Here is a 24542-nt window from a genome sequence, read left to right as displayed (position 1 = left end):
TCGACAGATATAAAAAACGTCAAACTCCATACGAAAAAACGATTTCTGAAAATTATGTACACTTCGAAATGTGCATTTCTACTCGTCCGAGGAAAAATCAATCAATTGCGATTTTTTGGTGAGAAAAAAAAATTCATACGTTCGAAAAATCAATGCGGGTGATTGATCGACATCGAAAATACACAATTTCTTTCCTGGATTCATATCGCACTCAACGTCAAAAAAGGTACAATTGATTCAATTCAATAAAATATATCAATAAAATATAAATTTTTAGAAGTTGGAAAAAAAAATAAAAAATTAATCATTTGCTAGAATTTTGAACCTCAAAACTTTTTAATACTTAATAGCATTTATCATATTTATTAACCAACAGGTCCTAATCCACTGATTCTGATTCTGTTCATATTTATCATACCAAAAGGTCCAAATCCACTCATTCTGATTTTGTGCTAAACATTGAATATTCTAAATATGAGTGTCCTTTGCAATGATTTATGGAAGCGTACACTGACATTCATTGTGTAGCTGGTTGGAATTTCCGACCCGACAAAACTATCGTTGCAAAGTATTTTTATTAATTAATCACAATTTTGGTGACGTTAAACAATATCTCTTGTATTTGTAGGCTCACACCTAAAATGTTCGGCAAGCATCGGTTGCCGCGCTCAGATACTATTACTTTGTTCGGTTTATTAATAAACAAGGGCACAGGAAATTGCTTAACTTTGATCATTTCGCACACCTGGTTATCGACGGCTTGGACTTCATTCTGGGTAAATATTATTACACTCCGATGATTTATTTTAATACACATGTCCAGTGCAATGATTTATATTTTCGGCAGCGTACACCGTTATTCATTGTTTAGCTGGTTAGAACGACCAACCCTACAAATCTATCTTTGTAAATATTATCATTTTTCCTGCGAAAGTTCAAAAAAAAAAACTACAAAATTTAATGAAATTCACAAAATAAAATTTTTGTTTTTTGACAGGGCTTTATGAAAATATCGGTGTAAAGAGCGATATTGGAAAAGTGTTTTCCATAATGCAAACAGAACGGGCTCCAAAAACGCCTCTCCGAAACAGCATGAGTATTCTTGGCCCTCAATTGTCATTTAACTCGTTCTGCATAATCGGAGTGATAATATTGCTCAGATATACTCAAGGAAAAGCACTTTTGGCGATTTACAACAGGCGTGAGTTTGGCAATCGCTGCGATACCGGAAGGAGTGTCAATCATGTTCACGGTCACTCTCCCTCTGAGAGTTATGCGAATGGTTGTTATGAAAAATATCAAAATATTTACTCAAATTAATTTTTTTCTTTTCATTTAACAATTTTCTTAGTTTTTCGCTTATTTGCAATTTTATTGATAAGTTTTAAAATATTTTTTCATCTAATATTTTCTTAATTAATAAAATCTGCCAAATTATTTTCTCAAAATTTCGATTCCAAGGTGTTTTCCGTTTTATGAACGAAAATGGACAAATGTCTAATAATCAGTGATTTTCTAGGCTTACAAATATAAAAAAAATTCACAAACGTTTTCGGTTTTTTTTACAGCGAGTATGATCGAGCTCGACACCCTTCACATGATTTTTTTTTCTGAAGACGAAATGGATTCGATGTTTAAGAGCCAGCTCGAGTAGGCGATCGAAAACGTGAGCATTTTTTATAGCGTAACACCGAAACACCGGGAACGGTGTAAATGATAGAGTCAACATTAAAAAAGCTCATATCGGCATTGTCATGGGCAAAAATGGAACCGATGTTTGCAAAGAAGCTGCGCGGACATGATTCTCGTTGACGATGATTTCAAAATATCAATGTGAATATAAATTTCGCCTTTTTTTCTATTTTCCAACTTTTCCCCGTTTCATTCGAATTATTTCTGAAATGTACAAATTCAGATGATTTTAAAAACATTCATATAACGCCGATGTTTGGGATAAGCTTCAATAGTACATTACGATACGTGTGACTTAAGCTGCCTATTATTGCACGGCGTGAAGTTGGCGCCCAAGCGTACAGCGAGGATGCTAAACGCCGTGCTATAATAGAGCAGCTTAATTCACGAGTATCGTATACTATTTACTATTTTATAGCCCGTATGACATAAAACCGCATTTTAGCCACGCGAAAGCGTGGCTAAAATGCGGGTTTAGGTCATGCGGCGCTATAAAAATAATTGAACGATTCTTTTTATCATTTTTCCACTTTTTTAATTTGTTAAATTGAAAATTGATGAATTTTTCACACGATTTATATTCCTAATCGGATGAACGGTTTTGTAAAACTCGCTAATTCGAGCTTTGAAAACGAAAAGAAAAACGGTAAACAAAAAGAGAAATTACGCTTAAACGTCAATATTAAACCGGAAGGAAAACACATCACCGGATACCTCAATTTAATGGTAAATTTCATCGACAATTTTACGCATGGTCTCGCGGTCGGTTTATCCTTCCTCATCTCCTTCAGGCTCGGTGGTTTGGCCACTTTTGCTATACTTATACACGAGATATCTTACGAGGTTGCCGACTTTGCTATTTTGTTGTAAATTAAATTCAGCAGATGGAACGCTGTGCGTGCTCAATTTTTCACTACATTTTTGTAGTATACAAAATCGGAAACATATTTCGCACAACTTTATTCATAGCTACATTAATTATCAAAATCTTTTCTTCAAGAAAACGTACATAGATACCTATGATCATTAAATATGAAAAATTGATTTTTGTTATTCAAATTATTTTAAAAAAGAAGAAAAATACGACAGATGTATACAATTTAGCGACGTAAACGTATTGTATCTATTGTCATATTTGTACCCTTCGAGTGCCATATTGCTGCGTGTGTAATTAATAAAAATGAAATCTTCAAAAGGGCGGGTTTATTATTCGATGAGCCGTTATTCTATTTCTTCGCTCACTTTTCGTATCGAGATACTACTCCACTGAATTGTAACGATAATTTTGTAAATATTTAATTTTTCATTTTCTGACATTTGCGCTCCCTGAGAAACAGCCTAAAAAAATTATAAGTACAATTTCCTTTATTTGTTGGTTATGATAATATTTTATTTCTTAATTAATGTCAAAAAAATAGGAAAAAATAGGGATAGAAAGGAAAGGAAAATAACAATCATGCATTACTTGTTTAATTATTTCATTGAACTTTATTTATTTTATTTTATTAATAAATTTTTTTTTTACTTCAGAAAATTTTTCGTTCATTTCAATTATGGGCTGGGCCACTTCGACCACCTAGGTCACCTCGGCCATTGCGACCACGTTGATTTGGGTTTCGTTGCCCACGCCTGCCTCGGAATGCTTCTCTTGCCAAACGATCTGCCGCAAGATGCTGCAGATCGTTTAGAAATCTCAATTTTAGATTGTGCTGGGCCCTCCAGCCTGCTCTCTTGCTTCGTTCTGAAATAAGAAAAAATGTTTGTAGCCAAGAAGAATGAATAAACATATTCAATATAGTTTTATTTTTAATTGAATATAGAAGAAATCTGTTCTTGCGATTACTTACTGTTTGCTGGTTGTCCCGGAACGCCTTGCTGGCCAGGCAACCAGTTCGGTTGCTCTATTGGTGGACCCACCGCTGGAGCTGCCTGCGGAACTATTGGCAAGGCTGCGGGTAGAGCTGCCTGCGGAGCTATTGGCAAGGCTACGGGTGGAGCTGCCTGCGGTGCAATTGGTTGGGCTGCGGGTGGAGCTGCCTGTGGTGCAATTGGTGGGGCTGCGGGTGGAGCTGGTGGTGGTATCTCCATTGGCTCATCCCCTGGTTCGTTTGGCGGTAAATAGTCGCCATCGGCGAAGTTCAGCTCAATTTGTTCCCTGAGATTTGGCATCTGAAACAAAAAACAATCACTTTATTTTTTATTCTGCGACTTTTACAAATGTTATTGGAAAAGTTTGTTGAGCTTTCTTCAGAAACAAAACGTTCCAAAATTTGGTTAACCCTAAAACTTTACAAGCGTCCATGCAAAGTTTCGAATTTTTGTGGAAACAATTTATATCCAGCAATCATTGTTGCTGAATATGAATTGTTGATTAGGCTTCGACGATAAATTGACAGAAAGACAAACGTTCGCGGACTACGAAATTGAAGAAATACTTACTCTTTAGGCGATGGCTGTCGTGCGGTGTAATGGGTCTTTCACGCGCCAACGGTTATATTCTTCACACTAGACTGGATTTTCACTGTTAGAGATGGCGCAGTGTATCACGATCACTAGTGGTGCCGTTAGGTGGCAACAGTAAAGTTAGGGTGAAATACCACAACCATCTTGCTTTGCTGCATTTAAACCATAGATGGAGAAAACGAGAAAGTCGTTAAAGGTTTACAATTTGTAATTAATATAGGCCAGTTTTATTTTCAAAGTAATTGAGGGCGTTAATAGAAGTAGTGATGGTAGTCTCGTCCATGACTCAGACACTAGCCGCCTAGGGGCGCTCGAGCTATGTTCACGCATTCTCTCGCACTCTCTCGCATTCTTTGGCGCATTCTCTCACACTCTTGGACTTTCCCGCCTTTTTCGTACTCTCTCGCTGACTTCCAAACTTTTTTTGCATTTTCACGCACTTTTTGACACACTTTCGTACTCTCTCACTCGCTTTGGCATTTTATCGCAACCTTTTACACTCTCCCGCACTTTCTCAGATTCTCCTTCGCTATCTCGATCCTATCACACTCTCTTGCACTATCATACTTTCTCGCTTTCTTCCGCACTCTTGCAAACTTTTGCTCTATTGCATTCTGTGACCGTTTCTTCCTTACTACAAAAATCCATTCACATCTTCTCCATTTTCATATATGATGAAATATTTAACAAAAAAGCTAGAAATGAAAAACACGAAATTTTTGTACTATATTGATTTTATGGAAACTTGTTCATTATTAAAATCTGATTTGCCTCTTTACCATAAAAATTACTTTTAGCTATGGTTTTTCCCTACGATATTTTTAGACAAATAAAGGTACAAAAAATTAAACATAAGCAATTAAAGTAATGTGAGTAAAAGTAAAAAGTACAGTTGTAAAAATAAAACAAACTTTTACATGAAGTTCTGTGATTCGAAAAACCAATAAAATATAATGGTCAAGAAAATACGTAACTCAGTGAAGACGGGGAATCACAACTACGTATTTTCATTTGCTATCTTCTAGTTACCGAGCGATGGTAATTTTCTCAGAACTAGACATTTGATAATAAATTGAATCTTGTCGATCACTAAATTATAATGTAGCATCTTTACCGTGAAAAAAACTATTTCTGACAATGGTAAATCTCTAAGCTGTTCTACAGAAAAATGAAAAAAAAATAAAAGTAAAAAACAAAAATAAATTAGGCAAAAAAAGAAAATGAAAACAGTATAAAAGAAAATCAAGATTCAAAAAAAGATTTCAAACGAAAAAAAAGATTGATACAAAATTCGGCTGGATTACTTGGCGCATTTGGGACCGTGAGTGATAGGTACATTATATGCGTGTTGAAAAAAAAGAAATATTCGGTCAAATTAATGCTTATTTATATTTCGATAAAAAATATTGTGAAACGAACGTTTCAAATAATCCAACAATTTAAAACAAACGGCCAACAATTATTGACAATCAAAAAATCCAGGTAAGGCCACCGATTGTGAACAGCTTTTCGGCGACGCAAGCGACAAATTGATTGTTGCTAATAGTAACTACTCTTGATCCCTCTTGAGTTTCGGATTCGTTGATCTCTGACTGTACCGTGTACTGCGTGTAGGAAGCAATAGTACGAAAATAATCAGTAATCTCTGATTACTAAAAAAAAACATTTATGAATTATGAACAAAATAAAAATTAATAATCCCACGTACGGCGGTGGCTTTTAGATCGTTGATTATACTGAAACTTGTTTGTTATTAAAGCCTAATGTAGCCTCTTAATTATGCAAACAACTTCATCCGGCACTGGTTTTTCCTTATAAGAATAAAAGAGATAAATGTAAAATTTTAAGTAAACGTAGTTTAGGTGAATAGCTTACGTGAAATAAAGTAAAGGTCAAGTAAAATGTACAAGAAGTGAAAGTAAAACGTAAAGTTAAGAAAGCAATGTTAAATAAATGAAAAAAACCAATATACCATAATAAAGAAGGAAATAGGCGATAGAGTGAAAACGGGGAGTCCCTACTACGTTCCGACATTTGCGAACTATCTGTTATCGACCGATGGTAACTTCTTCGAAATGATTCAGAGTTCTGGATGATACAAGCTCTGTTTTACTTGAGTTTAGGAACCCCACTAATGATTCGAATTATTTATTATATCTGAAACTACACGCAACACTATCGAATCGTGTTCATAATTCGTCGTCTTTGAAAATAAATCGAGATCGAATCCATAAAATAATTGTTTGTAACTTTTTTCTTGAATTCACAATTCGTAAGTCGCCATGTATCGAAAAAAGTCTTTTCTTATCCATAATTGTTCAGTTAAATATAATTCAAAAAATTTGAGAAATGTTCGGTTAACTCAATGCCTTTTTTATATTTTCGATACAACTTATTCGAATTCGTATTTTGCCTGTGATTCTGATACCAGTCGTAAAGGGGTGCTCTCTTCACATCGATTTTCTTCATTTATTCGTTTCTTCATAAATTTAAATAGAACATATAATGATTGTTTATCTATTGTTCAATCTTTTGGTCGATTAAAATACTTTTCAATGCTGATTGAAAATTTTCAAAAAAGCAGTTGTCGTAACCTCATCCATGATTTCGATACCAGCCACCTGACGGCGCTGAAGTTGATGACGACGGCTACTCAATCTTGATCCTCCTATTTTTTAGCATAAACTATGGTCGAACATACATTCTACCATAAATCGTTCTACCGTACATTGGGCTAATTTTCATGCCTTGTTCAAATTTCACTAATTAATGTCAATATTATCAAAGAAACATTTCAATTGAACTAAAAACGCCGTCAAACCGTTAGCGTTGAACAAAGTTGGAATAGGGATGGTGCAGATTCGATAGAGGGCATGTCGAAAGTACTCGTGGCGCCTTTAATATCATAAATTATAAGTTTTTGGGGTTCATCACTAGTTGCGCGGTAGTCTGCTTGCACCATCCCTATGAGCGCCCGAGTTGAATTGTCTGGCTACCCAACTCTAGCGTAGAGGGCACTTTAGCTCAATCAAAATTACACCCGGACTACAGCACGAATATTGACAAAACATATTTTTCCTTTTTGATTGTTCATAAATACTAGAATTCATTGGTTATACGTTAAAGTATGTGGGAATTTATTTATCACTCAATTATTAAAAAAAAAACTATCGAATATTCAAGCTGATGCTATAGCTGTAGATTTTTATAGGTAGCGGCCTATCGGGAAAAATTTGAACTAAGATATAAAGAGTTCGTTATTAGAAGTTTTAGCCATAGCTCATATGTTTATTGTAACATCACGTGTAACGGCTCGAGTAAACATTTTCCTCGATTTCGTGAATAATTTCTTATTTTAAAAGTAATCCTCGACTTTTTACCTCTTTGGAATTCTTAGATTTATACATAGACGCGTCGCAGAAGTGATAAGTGCTTTTCGTTCCTTTTAGCTTCAATTCGTTGTGGGATACTATGTGTATATTGTGCAAGGTTTTGGATGGATGATTGGTGAGTATTTATTTTATCGTCATCTTTCTAACCCCTTTTTCTAAATTGAGCGGTGTCCGAATTCATAATTTGGTACGAAAAAGTACTAGTGATTCTAATCAATCAAGGGATTCAGAAAATTTCATAGAAAAATCATGTATAATCGAACTCAAATATACAAGACAAATTATTTTTTTAAACAATTACTATTGTGAATCAGTAAGCTTTCAGTGATTCAAAAATTTTCTCTGACTACAATTTACATGTTATATTTGTTTGCGTACAAGCTTTCAGTGATTTGAACATTCTCTCTGATTTTTATGGAACAGAAAAAAACCTAGGGGAAAAAAGGTTGGGACAAGTACATTGATGGTCTCTTGTTTCTGGATGACATAGAAAAAAGATTTAGAACCAGGAAAAAAATTCTATAAAAATAATAAACGAAAAATTGAAAAGTTCAAAAAAATTCAACAAAAATAAAAAACAATCGAAAAAATTCTGTAAAGAAAAATAAAAAAATTTCAAAAAAATTCATAAATATTGAAGACATTGAAAAATGTACTATCCAAGTTACATGTAGTATAAAAATGTATGATATCAATTGGAGGCCAAGTTTTTATTGATAATTTGGAATATTTATCGAACAAATTGGAAACTTTAATGAAATTCATGATAATTATTTTCAAGAAAAAAGTTAATGAAACAAAAGTCATAACGGAAGTTACGTGCAGTACTAAAATGTATTATATAAATTCGAGGTCAAGTATTTATCAGTTATTCGAAATATAATCTCCGGCGACAAATGAGCCTTGAGAATCCGTGTCGCGCTCACAACGTTTTATCAAAATTACTAAAAAATTAATGGAAATAAAATCATTAAAAATTCACATGAAAGTCATTCGTTACTTCAACAAGGTACACACTTTAAAGAATCGATTCCCCTCCGACTTTCAGGATCCCCTGGTATTATTCACAACATTCAACTTCGATTGGATCGGTACAAATTATGTTCAAATACGTCTTACCTAGGGAAAAAAAGGTTGGGACAAGTACATTGATGGTCTCTTGTTTCTGGATGACATAGAAAAAAAACTCAGAACCAGGAAAAAAATTCTATAGAAATAATAAACGAAAAATTGAAAAGTTCAAAAAAATTCAACAAAAATAAAAAATAATCGAAAAAAATTCTGTAAAGAAAAATAAAAAATTTTCAAAAAAATTCATAAATATTGGACAAATTGAAAAATGTACTATCCAAGTTACATGCAGTATAAAAATGTATGATATCAATTGGAGGCCAAGTTTTTATTGATAATTTGGAATATTTATCGAACAAATCGGAATCTTTAATTGAAATTCATGATAATTATTTTCAAGAAAAAAGTTAATGAAAAAAAGTCATAACGGAAGTTACGTGCAGTTCTAAAATGTATTATATCAATTCGAGGTCAAGTATTTATCAGTTATTCGAAATATAATCTCCGGCGACCAATGAGCGTTGAGAATCCTTGTCGGGCTCACAACGTTTTATCAAAATTACTAAAAAAATAATGAAAATAAAATCATTAAAAATTCACATGAAAGTCATTCGTTACTTCAACAAGGTACACACTTTAAAGAATCGATTCCCCTCCGACTTTCACGATCTCCTGGTATTATTCACAACATTCAACTTCGATTGGATCGGTACAAATTATGTTCAAATACGTCTTAAACGTACTTGTCCGGCCCATCACTTTTTATTCAAATTGCTCATTCGAAAACAAATCAGGACTGTTCTATAATGACAAATATAATAAAATGGATAGAAATAAAAATAATATCTCCAAGTAATTTGAACTTGATTGTTCGCAAGTTCGTATAGCAATATCCACTTCTCATTTTCTTCAGTGAACACATACCATTCGGTAAGAACCAATGAAAATGAGAAATAATCAGGCACATTACTAGAAATTTTCGAACCTACTCAGCCATGAAATGTTTTTTTTTCTATAGTCACGTACACATTTTGATAAATATCACTAGTCGAGTACGACACGTAGATTCCTGGAATTTGGAGAAAAATGATTTTGTTGTGAATTATGACTCCATATAATATAAATAGATTAATCAACTTCATCTTTCATTTTCGTTTCATTTTGACAAGAGTGATTCGAAGGAAAATTATTTTCTCGGGAATTACTGTTCGTTAATATTAACACATGCATTAACTTCGTTTTTGATTTGTTTTCGAATGAGCAATTTGAATAAAAAGTGATGGGCCGGACAAGTACGTTTAAGACGTATTTGAACATAATTTGTACCGATCCAATCGAAGTTGAATGTTGTGAATAATACCAGGAGATCGTGAAAGTCGGAGGGGAATCGATTCTTTAAAGTGTGTACCTTGTTGAAGTAACGAATGACTTTCATGTGAATTTTTAATGATTTTATTTTCATTATTTTTTTAGTAATTTTGATAAAACGTTGTGAGCCCGACAAGGATTCTCAACGCTCATTGGTCGCCGGAGATTATATTTCGAATAACTGATAAATACTTGACCTCGAATTGATATAATACATTTTAGAACTGCACGTAACTTCCGTTATGACTTTTTTTCATTAACTTTTTTCTTGAAAATAATTATCATGAATTTCAATTAAAGATTCCGATTTGTTCGATAAATATTCCAAATTATCAATAAAAACTTGGCCTCCAATTGATATCATACATTTTTATACTGCATGTAACTTGGATAGTACATTTTTCAATTTGTCCAATATTTATGAATTTTTTTGAAAATTTTTTATTTTTCTTTACAGAATTTTTTTCGATTATTTTTTATTTTTGTTGAATTTTTTTGAACTTTTCAATTTTTCGTTTATTATTTCTATAGAATTTTTTTCCTGGTTCTGAGTTTTTTTTCTATGTCATCCAGAAACAAGAGACCATCAATGTACTTGTCCCAACCTTTTTTTCCCTAGGGGAAGTTTATGGTTTGATATCACGCCTTTTTTCTCAAAAGTTCCTCATTTATGTTATGACGGTTATAGGATTTTAGTATAAATTTCTATGAATTATTTGCTTAGTATATTTTTATAGATTCCATTCTCATACGAACAATTTTTATGGGATAATCTTTTTCATGAAATTATCAGCAAATAAGGGACCATAAATGTACTTTTCCCAATCTTATTTTCCCTCGGTATGATGTTCGGCTTATAAAGTTGGTTTCCACCATAGAAGACCAATTTTTCGTAAAAATTGTAGTGAAAATATTTCGTCACAAGACTGCCCTTGAACTTTGGCGATTTTTTTCCTTATACTCTAATATGTTATGCCTATTAGGAACTCAACAGCATGGAGGAATCCGGGATGATAGGCCCGGGAAATGAATTTCGGTTTATAATGTTAGTTTCCACGTAAAATACCAATTTTTCTTCAAAATTGTACTGAAAATATTTCGGCACTGGTTTGGTCTTGGACTTTGGTGATTTTTCTCCTTGTCTTCTAATATGTTTTGTCTATTGGGAACCCAAGAGCATGAAGAAATGCGTGTTGTGGGCCGTAATATGATTTTCGGCTTATAACGTTGGTTTCCACGAAATAAGATCTATTTTTCGTCAAAATTGTACTGGAAATATTTCGTCACCGGTCTGTCCTTGGCCTTTGGCGATTTTTTCCAAGTCTTCATACCAAGAAACAACTGACGTAAAGATTTCCTTAATAGAACAGATTTCATTTATCCCTTTTCTTCAAAATTCAAATGAAAGATAGATCAAATTCAAGACACGAAAAATCCAACAGATTTGCCCACTTTGAATGTCGCTTTTGCATTCTGAATCTAGAGATTGCATTTCATCCAAAACGTGCCCCCAATGAAATATATTTCCAAAGTTTGCAAGTGGCCGCTGAGATCCAATTATCCACAGTTTGATAGTTGCTGAAAAAAAGTACCCGAAAACTTCTAACATTTATTATGCCAGAACTCAAAGCAGCAAAAAAAACTAAGCGAACTTAATTCAACAGAGCAACAGAATTCAAAGACGTTTAAGGTACCTGCATTGGTTTTGGAGGAAAACCATTTCAGGACAATTCAGAAATGAATTTAGAAATTCGAAAACTCCCAATGGAGTAGAAAAAGGAAAATTGAAGTATTTAGAAAAGCGGAAGACTTTTGTGATAAATTTTCTAGATTACATGATACGGTTGGAGGAAATGATTTGAATGATTGGCACACATGCTGCAACACAGAAATATCAAAGTTTGGAAATATTCGCTGTATATCAGTCATACAAACTTCAATACTATTTGAAAAGGAACACTTAAAACCTTGCCGAACCAAGTTCCATTACATATTACCATAATCAAAGATAAGGGGTGATCCGTCGCATATATATTTATCCACAGAAATTTCAGAGTCAATGTATTCGCAATGCGCAAAGCACAATGAGCTTCGAAGACAGCAATTTCTAATCTATCCATAAATGAGCAACTGAAGACTTTTATAATCAATTTTTTACTTCATATATATGTTACAGTTAGAGTCAAAATGTAAAATGAATGGCACAGTATTTAAATTGTATAGTTTGCAGATTTTTGCAGTATTTCAATGATCCGAATTTACAGCATTATAATGAAAAGTTGTCAAAAGTCATGATGTTACATTAAAATGACATAGCGCACATTGCATTCAGCAATTCTGTAAGTTTCTGGGGATGTTGGTAGGCATTATATTTGATCGCATCCAAAACTGAGCAACAGTAGACTTATTCGAATGAATTTTTTTTATAATAATTCCATATTTGTAGTTTGCAAAGTGGAAATACTCAACATACATGTCATTCCATAAGTTTTGTTATCAAAATTTGTGTTCGCATACAGCATTCCCAAGATACGACTTTTCATATCATCAGCAAAATAAGCATCCAAAGACTTTTTGGAAGAAGTTTCAAAATTTATTACTCGACAGAACAGGTGGAAAAAGTATAACAACACTTATATCAACACCAGAAACTGTTTTAAGAATCTGATATACAAAATGTGCGATTGATGATCATAGTCGGAAACCACTTGAATCATGTTACCACAATCAGCATGAAGAAATAGTAGAAAATTATAGGACACATATTAGGCAACCAATTAATACTATGTATCGATCCGCTGCAAACCGATGGAGTCAAAACAAGGATCGGAAAGACTCAATAGGAAGCAAAATGTGGGAATATTCAAAAATACCGATGACACAAGAAAGAAATTAAAAAACATTTATTCGATTGGAGTTTCTTACATTATATATACTAACAGTTCCGTGTGTTCTTGTTTTATTAATTATCAACCATAATATTTCAGATCGCAAAAAGAAAATTTGACGTTATAGGTTGACGAACATTTTTTCTTACAACTTCCAGACCTATTTTTGATAAACTGATTTGCCTTATTTATATTATTCACTAACTATGCGAACGTTTGTTACATTTGTCCCACACTTCGTAACGTCAAACCCCGGCCGGTTCGTTACCACACAGCTATCAAAGGGAACTCGTATATATGACCTACATTATTACACATGATATGTAATCACACAACTGATGATATATTTACACTGGACAATATTCCGCGAACTCTGGTTTAATTGAAAGATTATCTCAGTTGACACTTATTTCCAATCGAAGGAAATAATGAAATCTTGAAAAGTTTCGTTGACATATATGAATCGCGCATTTTTTTATATGTTTTATTTGCACACACAGATCACAGTCTACATTTACGCGGCCGCTTTTATACCGGTTTAGTATACCACAAGTTTTAACAAAATATACATTAACCAATTTTCACTAACCATTTTCATTTATTAATTAGAGTCCGCACACAACAGCACTTTGGGGATCATAACCTCACCTGTCAAAATGACGTTCAGTACGAAAACAAGTCTCGGGTGGTTTCGGATGTGCGTATCGATGTATTGATATCATATAACCTATTTACAAATGATATATGATAAACTTATTTTCAGTCAAACGAATTAATGAAATCTTAAAAAGTTTCGTCGACATGCACCGCGTATTTTTTTATTTTATTCTTTTTCACACACAGATCACAGACTACATTTACGCGACTGCTTTTATACCGGTTTAGTTTAGCATTCCACAGGTTTTAGTACTATGCACTTCGTTAGATGACGAAAGTTTTTTTTATTTATCCCACACGCATTTCATAATGTCAAAACTCCGTTTGTTTATACGATGATCGAAAACTGACGCGTGGTTTATATATATATATATATAATATAATATCCATGGAGTCTGAGCGTGGTCGGGGTACGACTCAAAAGTTAGAAGGCCTAAAATGGTGAACAGGCATTCTGTATAACGCATATATAGATATACAGAATGCCTGTTCGCTATTTTAGGCCTTCTAACACTTGAGCCTCACCCGCGGTCGGCCTAGCAGCTGGAGGAGCCGACATCGTTGAGCCAATCAGAATGCGTAGAGGCAACAACTCTACTACCACTGACTACGTCAAAACGCGTATACGTATACGTCGAACTCGTGATGTGTCAGTAACTTTTGCATAATCTTGAGCCCGTGCAAAGTTTTTTCTCAGCAATTACGCCACCGATCGTGTTGATTTTGGGCGCAATCGAAAGAGAATTTCTTAATTAGCTGAAAGTTCAATTTTCAAAGGCTCAGATGACTCATAACTTCGGTAATTCAAAAAAATCACTTGCCAATTTTACCCCCACCACGGCGAATCGTTTTATTCAGAGAAAGTATACTCGGCGAGAGCCTCGGGCCAGCAGACGACAGGGCTGTCAATGTACTTGTCCCGAGACTCTACCGAGTCTCTTGAAACGTACTTGTCCGGCCCATCACTTTTTATTCAAATTGCTCATTCGAAAACAAATCAAAAACGAAGTTAATGCATGTGTTAATATTAAGGAATAGTAATTCCCGAGAAAATAATTTTCCTTCGAATCGCTCTTGTCAAAATAAAACGAAAATGAAAGATGAAGTTGATTAATCTATTTATATTATATGGAGTCATAATTCACAACAAAATCATTTTTCTCCAAATTCCAGGAATCCACGTGCCGTACTCGACTAGTGATATTTATCAAAATGTGTACGTGACTATAGACAAAAAACATTGCATGGCTGAGTAGGTTCGAAAATTTCCAATAATGCGCCTGATTATTTCTCATTTTCATTGGTTCACTGAAGAAAATGAGAATAAGTGGATATTGCTATACGAACTTGCGAACAATCAAGTTCAAATTACTTGGAGATATTATTTTTATTTTTATCCATTTTATTATATTTGTCATTATAGAAGAGCCCTGATTTGTTGTCGAATGAGCAATTTGAATAAAAAGTGATGGGCCGGACAAGTACGTTTAAGACGTATTTGAACATAATTTGTACCGATCCAATCGAAGTTGAATGTTGTGAATAATACCAGGGGATCCTGAAAGTCGGAGGGGAATCGATTCTTTAAAGTGTGTACCTTGTTGAAGTAACGAATGACTTTCATGTGAATTTTTAATGATTTTATTTCCATTAATTTTTTAGTAATTTTGATAAAACGTTGTGAGCGCGACACGGATTCTCAAGGCTCATTTGTCGCCGGAGATTATATTTCGAATAACTGATAAATACTTGACCTCGAATTTATATAATACATTTTAGTACTGCACGTAACTTCCGTTATGACTTTTGTTTCATTAACTTTTTTCTTGAAAATAATTATCATGAAATTCATTAAAGTTTCCAATTTGTTCGATAAATATTCCAAATTATCAATAAAAACTTGGCCTCCAATTGATATCATACATTTTTATACTACATGTAACTTGGATAGTACATTTTTCAATGTCTTCAATATTTATGAATTTTTTTGAAATTTTTTTATTTTTCTTTACAGAATTTTTTCGATTGTTTTTTATTTTTGTTGAATTTTTTTGAACTTTTCAATTTTTCGTTTATTATTTTTATAGAATTTTTTTCCTGGTTCTAAATCTTTTTTCTATGTCATCCAGAAACAAGAGACCATCAATGTACTTGTCCCAACCTTTTTTCCCCTAGGGGAAGTTTATGGTTTGATATCTTGCCTTTTTTCTCAAAAGTTCCTCATTCATGTTATGACCGTTATAGGATTTTAGTATAAATTTCTATGAATTATTTGCTTAGTACATTATATAGATTCCATTCTCATACGAACATTTTTTATGGGATAATCTTTTTCATGAAATTATCAGCAAATAAGGGACCATCAATGTACTTTTCCCAATTTTATTTTCCCTAGGTATGATGTTCGGCTTATAAAGTTGGTTTCCACCATAAAAGACCAATTTTTCGTAAAAATTGTAGTGAAAATATTTCGTCACAAGTCTGCCCTTCAACTTTAGCGATTTTTTTCCTTATACTCTAATATGTTATGCCTATTAGGAACTCAACAGCATGAAGGAATCCGGGATGAGGCACGTGAAATGAATTTCGGTTTATAATGTTGGTTTCCACGTAAAAGACCAATTTGTCTTCAAAATTGTACTGAAAATATTTCGGCACTGGTTTGGTCTTGGACTTTGGTGATTCTTCTCCTTGTCTTCTAATATGTTTTGTCTATTGGGAATCCAAGAGCATGAAGAAATGCGTGTTGTGGGCCATAATATGATTTTCGGCTTATAACGTTGGTTTCCACGAAATAAGATCTATTTTTCGTTAAAATTGTACTGGAAATATTTCGTCACAGGTCAGTCTTTAGACTTTGGCGATTTTTTTCCTTGTAGTCTAACCCCTAGGGAAAAAAAAGGTTGGGACAAGTACATTGATGGTCCCTCGTTTGCTGATAATTCCACCCATAAAAAAAACTTTAAACAAAATTTTTTTTTAATTGTAAAAAAAAATTATTTCATAAAAAAAAATACAGAACAATTCGAAAAAAATTTTACAAATCTTGAAAAAACGTTATGTTAAAAAAAAACTAATCTGCATCTATTTTTTAAAGTGTCAAAAGAATCAAATAACAAGTAAAAAATAATAAACCGAAAAATCGCGCGTGAAATCATTTTGGAAAGCGATGCCTCATTCTTCTTATGAGATTCGAACAGCTAAATCAACTGAAAAAAATTCCATCTAATTTACGTGCGGCATTAAAATTTATTATATGAATTCGAGGCCAAGTATTTTCTAATGAATTGAAAAAAGTTACCATTTCAATTACGTGCAGCACTATAATTTATGATATCAATCGGTGGACAAGTATTTTATTAGTAACTCCAAATTTTGACATTATTGAATTGTTCTAAGAAGCTTTCAAATCCAAAAGAATCACATGCAAGCTAGTCATTTCTTACTCTATGGTGGCAGAGACTTATAAGAAAATCGATTCTTCTCAGACTTTCAGGATCCTCTGGTATTATTCACAAAATTCGACGTCGATTGGATCGATACAAATTATGTTTAAATATGTGTTAAAAGTACTTGTCCGGCCCATCACTTTCCGTTTAAATTGTTTATCCAAATAAAAGTCAGAGCTTGTCTAGAACTGATGGATCACAAGCATTCATGCAGAGGGAATTGAGAGAATTATCTTCAAGTAATTTTTACTTAATTGCACTAATTTAATAAAAAACGGAAACAAATTATTCCGCAATATAGAAGGGATATTATTGTGCATCGATAAATGAACAAAATTGTACATAATGTATATGTTCAAGCTTCCAAAATAACTCTGCAGTTTACATTCGATGCGGGCAATTTTTACTTCCCACTTATTCTTCCAGCGAACGAGTTCCATTCGGAATAAGAACTAACCTATACTATTATTAAAAACATAAAATTAATAATGAATCGCATTTCAACAAACTTTTAACGAGATTCTGCCGTGCCATTTCGTTTTTTTATGATTGATTCTTTATTGAATGAATAGTGATGGGCCGGACAAGTACTTTTAACACATATTTAAACATAATTTGTATCGATCCAATCGACGTCGAATTTTGTGAATAATACCAGAGGATCCTGAAAGTCTGAGAAGAATCGATTTTCTTATAAGTCTCTGCCACCATAGAGTAAGAAATGACTAGCTTGCATGTGATTCTTTTGGATTTGAAAGCTTCTTAGAACAATTCAATAATGTCAAAATTTGGAGTTACTAATAAAATACTTGTCCACCGATTGATATCATAAATTATAGTGCTGCACGTAATTGAAATGGTAACTTTTTTCAATTCATTAGAAAATACTTGGCCTCGAATTCATATAATAAATTTTAATGCCGCACGTAAATTAGATGGAATTTTTTTCAGTTGATTTAGCTGTTCGAATCTCATAAGAAGAATGAGGCATCGCTTTCCAAAATGATTTCACGCGCGATTTTTCGGTTTATTATTTTTTACTTGTTATTTGATTCTTTTGACACTTTAAAAAATAGATGCAGATTAGTTTTTTTTTAACATAACGTTTTTTCAAGATTTGTAAAATTTTTTTCGAATTGTTCTGTATTTTTTTTTATGAAATAATTTTTTTTTACAATTAAAAAAAAATTTTGTTTAAAGTTTTTTTTATGGGTGGAATTATCAGCAAACGAGGGACCATCAATGTACTTGTCCCAACCTTTTTTTTCCCTAGGGGAAGTTTATGGTTTGATATCACGTCTTTTTTCTCAAAAGATCCTTATGTAAAAAAAATTATTTTACAAAAAAAAAAGTACAGGACAATTCGAAAAAAAAATTTCAAATCTTGAAAAAACATTATCTTTGAAAATAACTAATTTATATCTATTATTTAAAGTGTCAAAAGAATCAAAAAACAAGTAAAAAATAAAAAACCGAAAAATCATGCTTGAAATCATTTTGGAAACCGATGCCTCATTCTTCTTATTTGATTCGAACAATTAAATCAATTGAAAAAATTCCATCTAATTTACGTGCAGCATTAAAATTTATGATATCAATCGGTGGACAAGTATTTTATTAGTAACTCCAAATTTTGACATTATTAAATTGTTCTAAGAAGCTTTTAAATCGAAAAAAATGACATGAAAGCTAGTCATTTGTTACTCTATGGTGGCAGAGACTTATAAGAAAATCGATTCTTCTCAGACTTTCAGGATCCTCTGGTATTATTCACAAAATTCGACGTCGATTGGATCGATACAAATTATGTTTAAATATGTGTTAAAAGTACTTGTCCGGCCCATCACTATTCATTTAAATAAAAATCAATCATGAAAAAATGGAATTGTATGGCAGAATCCGGTTAAACATTTATTGAAATGCGATTCATTATTAGTTTAATGTTCTTAATAATAGTATAGGTTAGTTCTTATTCCGAATGGAATTCGTTCGCTGGAAGAATAAGTGGGAAGTAAAAATTGCCGTTATTGAATATAAACTGGAGAGTTATTTTGGAAGCTAAAACATATGTATTATGTACAATTTTTTTCATTTATCGATGCACAATAATATCCCTTGTATATTGCGAAACAATTTGTTTCCGTTTTTTATTAAATTAGTGCAATTAAGCAACAATTACTTGAAGATAATTCTCTCAATTCCCTCTACATGAATACTTGTGACTCATCAGTTCTAGACAAGCACGGATTTTTATTTGGATAAACAATTTGAACGAAAAGTGATGGGCCGGACAAGTACTTTTAACACATATTTAAACATAATTTGTATCGATCCAATCGACGTCGAATTTTGTGAATAATACCAGAGGATCCTGAAAGTCTGAGAAGAATCGATTTTCTTATAAGTCTCTGCCACCATAGAGTAACAAATGACTAGCTTTCATGTCATTTTTTTCGATTTAAAAGCTTCTTAGAACAATTTAATAATGTCAAAATTTGGAGTTACTAATAAAATACTTGTCCACCGATTGATATCATAAATTTTAATGCTGCACGTAAATTAGATGGAATTTTTTCAATTGATTTAATTGTTCGAATCAAATAAGAAGAATGAGGCATCGGTTTCCAAAATGATTTCAAGCATGATTTTTCGGTTTTTTATTTTTTACTTGTTTTTTGATTCTTTTGACACTTTAAATAATAGATATAAATTAGTTATTTTCAAAGATAATGTTTTTTCAAGATTTGAAATTTTTTTTTCGAATTGTCCTGTACTTTTTTTTTTGTAAAATAATTTTTTTTACAATTAAAAAAAAAAAATTTTTTAAGTTTTTTTTATGGATGGAATTATCAGCAAACGAGGGACCTTCAATGTACTTGTCCCAACCTTTTTTTTCCTAGGGGAAGTTTATGGTTTGATATCACGTCTTTTTTCTCGAAAGTTCCTTATTTATGTTCAGATGACTATAGGATTTTAGTTTCAATTTCTATAAATTATTTATGATTTTCGGCTTATAACGTTGGTTTTCACGAAAAAAGACCTATTTTTCGTCAAAATTGTACTGGAAATATTTCGTCACAGGTCTATCCTTGGACTTTGGCGATTTCTTTCCTTATACTTTAATATGTTATGCTTATTGGCAACCCAAGAGCATGCCGAAATACGTGTTGCGGGCTGAGATATGATTTTCGGCTTATAACGTTAGAAAGTTAGCAAAAAGAAAGGAAAAGAGGAAAGATTGATCAAATTCAAGACACAACAAATCCAACAGAATTGTCCATTTTTAAATGTTGCTTTTGCATTCTGAATCTAGATATTTTCGTGTCATCCAAAACGTGCACCCGATGAAATATATTTCGAAAGTATGCCAGTGGCCGAAAAAAGGCACCCGGAAACATTTATTATGTCAGAACTCAAAAAAGCAAAAAAAATTGAGCGTACTTAATTCAACAGAGCAACAGAATTCAAAAACGTTTAAGGTACCTTCATTGGTTTTGGAGAAAAACAATTTCAGGAGAATTTAGAAATGAATTCAGAAAGGTAAAAATTCAGAATAGAATAGAAAAATGAAAATTAAGAAATTCAGAAAAATTGAAGACCTTTGTGATGAATTTTCCAGATTACATGCTATGATTGGAGTAAATAATTTGAATGTTTGGCACAAATGCTGCGACACAAAAATATGAAAGTTTGAAGGTATTCGCTCCATACCGCAATAACACAAACTTCAATACTATTTGAAAAAAAACACTTTAAAACTTGCTCAACCAAGTTCCATTACATATTACCATAATCAAAGATAGGGAGTGATACTTAGCACATATTTATCCACAGAAATTTCAAAGTTCGCAGGTATCTGCTGCGATTCAATGTATCCGTGCAATGAGTTTGGAAGACAGCAATTTCAAATCCACCCATAAATGAGCAACTGAAGACTTTTGTAATGAATTTTTCACTTTATGTTTATGTTACAGTGAGAGTCGAAAAGTAAAATGAATAGCACAGTATATAAATTTTATAGTTTTGCAGATTTTTGCTGTATTTCAATGATCCAAATCTATAGTATTATAGTGAAAAGTTGTTAAAAGTCATGATGTTACATTAAAATGACATAGCGCACATTGCATTCAGCAATTCTGTAAGTTTCTGGGGATGTTGGTAGGCATCATATTTGATCGCATCCAAAACTGAGCAACAGTAGACTTATCGGAATGAATTTTTTTTATAATAATTCCATATGTGTAGTTTGCAAAGTGGAAATACTCAACATACATGTCATTCTATAAGTTTTGTTATCAAAATTTGTGTTTGCATACCACATTCCTGAGATACGACTTTTCATATTATTAGCAAAAAAAGCATCCAAAGGCTTTCTGGAAAAGTTTCCAAATTTATCACTCGACAGACCTAATGGGAAAAGAATAACTACACACTATACCAAGACCAGATTTTTTTTTGAAAATCTGATTTACAAAATGTGCAATTCAAGATTATGGTTAGAAACTTCTCGAATCATGTTACCACAATCATCATGAAGAAGGAGTAGAAAATCATAGAACACATATTAGGGAACGAATTAATAATATGAATCGATCCGCTGCAAACTGAGCGGGTGAAAACAAAAGGATCGGAGAGGGCAGAGCCAAACTGTATATCAAACAAAATATGGGGATGTTTAAAAATAATGACGACACAAGAAATAAATTAGAAAACATTTATTCAATTAAAGTTTCTAATATCATTCTAACAGTTGCGTGTATTTTTGTTCTATTTATTCGTATATATAACCTATGTACACATGATATATAATCACGCCACTGACAATATATTCGCACTGGACAATATTTCTCGTACTCTGGTTTAATTGAAGGATTATTTCAGTGAACACTTATTTCCAATCGAACGAAATAATGAAATCTTGAAAAGTTTCGTTGACATATATGCATCACGCATTTTTTATATTCTTTTTCACACACACATCACAGACTACATTTACGCGGCCGCTTTGATACCGGTTTAATATATCACAAATAACAAAATAAATAGTAATATGGACTTCTTTAGATGACGAAAATTATTTTTTTATTGATCCCGCACGCACTTCGTAATGTCGAAACTCTGTTCATACGATCAAAAACTGACACATGGTTTGTACATATATATATGTATATCGGTCGAATTTATGACTGCTGTTACCAGCTGTGCTGCGCCGTGTGCTACGTTCTGAAGTTGACGTCAGATTTCCAATCATCAACAACTAATTTCAACAACCAATCACAACGTCTAAAAATGGATGTCGTCAGATCCAACGAATCAGATATTCGAGAGCATCAAAGTGCCTTTGATGGTGTTTATAAATACAGACGCATAAATTCTTGAATGTGTTGGTAACTTTTGCATAATCTTGAGCCCGTGCAAAGTTTTTTCTCAGCAAATACGCCACCGACCATGCTGATTTAGAGCGGAATCGAAAGAGAATTACTCAACTGGCTTAAACTTCAATTTTCAAGTTGTTAAATGGCTCCTGAGCTTCGTAATTCAATAAAATCACATGCCAATTTTACCCCCACCACGGCGAATCGTTTTATTCAGAGAAAGTATAGTCTCGGCGAGAGTCTCAGGCCAGCAGACGACAGGGCTGTCAATGTACTTGTCCCGAGACTCTACCGAGTCTCTTGATTTATGTTCAGATGACTATAAGATTTTAGTTTAAATATCTATGAATTGTTTATAATTTTCGGCGTATAACGTTGGTTTTCACGAAAAAAGACCTATTTTTCGTCGACATTATACTGAAAATATTTCGATAGAGGTTTATTCTTGGACTTTGGTGATTTTTCTCTTTGTCTTCTAATATGTTTCGTCCATTGGGAACTCAAGAGCATGGAGCAATGCGTGTTGCGGGCCGAGATATGATTTTCGGCTGATAACGTTAGGAAAAATAAAGGAAAAGAGGAAAGATAGATCAAATTCAAGACACAACAAATCCAACGGAATTGGCCCTTTTTAAATGTTGCTTTTGCATTCTGAATCTAGACATTTTCGTGTCATTCAAAACGTGTCCCCGATGAAATATATTTCCAAAGTTTGCAAGTGACCGCTGAGATCCAATTATCTACAGTTTGATAGTTGCTGAAAAAAGGCACCCGGAAACATTTATTATGTCAGAACTCAAAGAAGCAAAAAAAACTGAGCGTACTTAATTCAACAGGAGCAACGGAATTCAAAGACGTTTAAGGTATCTGCATTGGTTTTGGAGAAAAACAATTTCAGGAGAATTCAGGAATGAATTTAAAAGTTTAAAACATCAGAATAAAATAGAAAACGGAAAATTTAGGAATTTAGAAAAGCTGGAGACGTTTGTGATGAATTTTTGAGATTACATGTTACGGTTGGAGTAAAAAATTTAAATGATTGGCACACATGCTGCGACACAAAAATATGAAAGTTTGGAGGTATTCGCTTCATACCGCAGTAATACAAACTTCAATAGTATTTAAAAAGAAATACTTTAAAACTTGCTAAACCAAGTTCTATTACTCATTCTCATAATCAAAGATAGGGGGTGATACTTAACACACATATTTATGCACAGAAATTTCAGAGTTCGCAGGTATCTGCTGCGATTCAATGTATCTGCACAATAAATTTTGAAGACAGCAATTTAAAATCTATCGATAAATGAGCAACTGAAGACTTCTGTGATGAGTTTTTTACTTCACATATATGTTACAGTTAGTTTTAAAAAGTAAAATGAGTGGCACAGTATATCAATTTTATAATTCGCAGATTTTTGCTGTATTTCAATAATCCAAATCTATAGTATTATAGAGAAAAGTTGGCAAAAGTCATGATGTTACGTTGAAATGACATAGCGAACATTGTATTCAGAAATTCTGTATGTTCCCATGGATGTTAGCAGGCATTATATTTGATCGCATCCAAAACGGAGCAACTGTAGACTTAGTGTAATGAATCTTTTCACTAATAATTCCACATTTGTAGTTTGCAAAGTGGGAATACTCAACATACATGTCATTTCATAAGTATTGTTGTCAAAATTTGTGTTTGCCTACTGCATTCCAAAGATTCGACTTTTCATATGATCAGCAAACAAAGCATCCAAAGACTTTTTGGAATAAGTTTCAAAATTTGTTACTCGACAGACCAGGTGGAAAAAGAATAACTACACTTATATCAAGACCAGAAACTGTTTTGAGAATCTGATGTACAAAATGTGAGATTGATGATCATAGCTGGAAACCTCTTGAATCACGTTACTACAATCAGCATGAAGAAATAGTAGAAAATCATAGGACACATATTAAGCAATTAATTAATGATATGTATCGATCCGCTGCAAACCGATGGAGTGAAAACAAGGATCGGAGAGGGCAGAGCCAAACTGAATATGAACCAAAATATGGGAAACATGAGAAATAAATTAGAAAACATTTATTCAATTAAAGTTTACAACATCATTCTAACATTTCTGTGTGTTTTTGTTGCATTTATTCATATATATAATCTGACGCCTTCATATATATAACCTAGCCTACTGA

At 32.8% G+C, this 24542-nt stretch overlaps 1 protein-coding gene across 1 annotated transcript; it reads right to left on the bottom strand.

The window, feature by feature from the left end:
- Positions 1-3273: 3273 nt before the first annotated feature.
- Positions 3274-4298, bottom strand: LOC122417436 (proline-rich protein 36-like). The gene is made up of 3 exons (XM_043430939.1): positions 4290-4298; positions 3540-3861; positions 3274-3365 (listed from the first exon to the last, which is right to left on the bottom strand). Exons 1-3 carry the CDS (start codon positions 4296-4298, stop codon positions 3274-3276), a joined length of 423 nt encoding a protein of 140 aa, XP_043286874.1.
- Between the last annotated feature and the right edge of the window lie 20244 nt (positions 4299-24542).

Source organism: Venturia canescens, chromosome 10 (assembly GCF_019457755.1).
Source record: "Venturia canescens isolate UGA chromosome 10, ASM1945775v1, whole genome shotgun sequence".
NCBI lineage: Eukaryota > Metazoa > Arthropoda > Insecta > Hymenoptera > Ichneumonidae > Venturia > Venturia canescens.
Note: the sequence above shows the minus strand (reverse complement) of the source record. Positions and strands in the feature narration are given on the sequence as shown.

Excerpts from the sequence above, each read along its gene's own strand:
- LOC122417436 (XM_043430939.1), bottom strand. Across the intron at positions 3,366-3,539 it reads TCCGGGACAACCAGCAAACA|CATCTTGCGGCAGATCGTTT; the intron begins GTAAGTAATCGC and ends AACGATCTGCAG.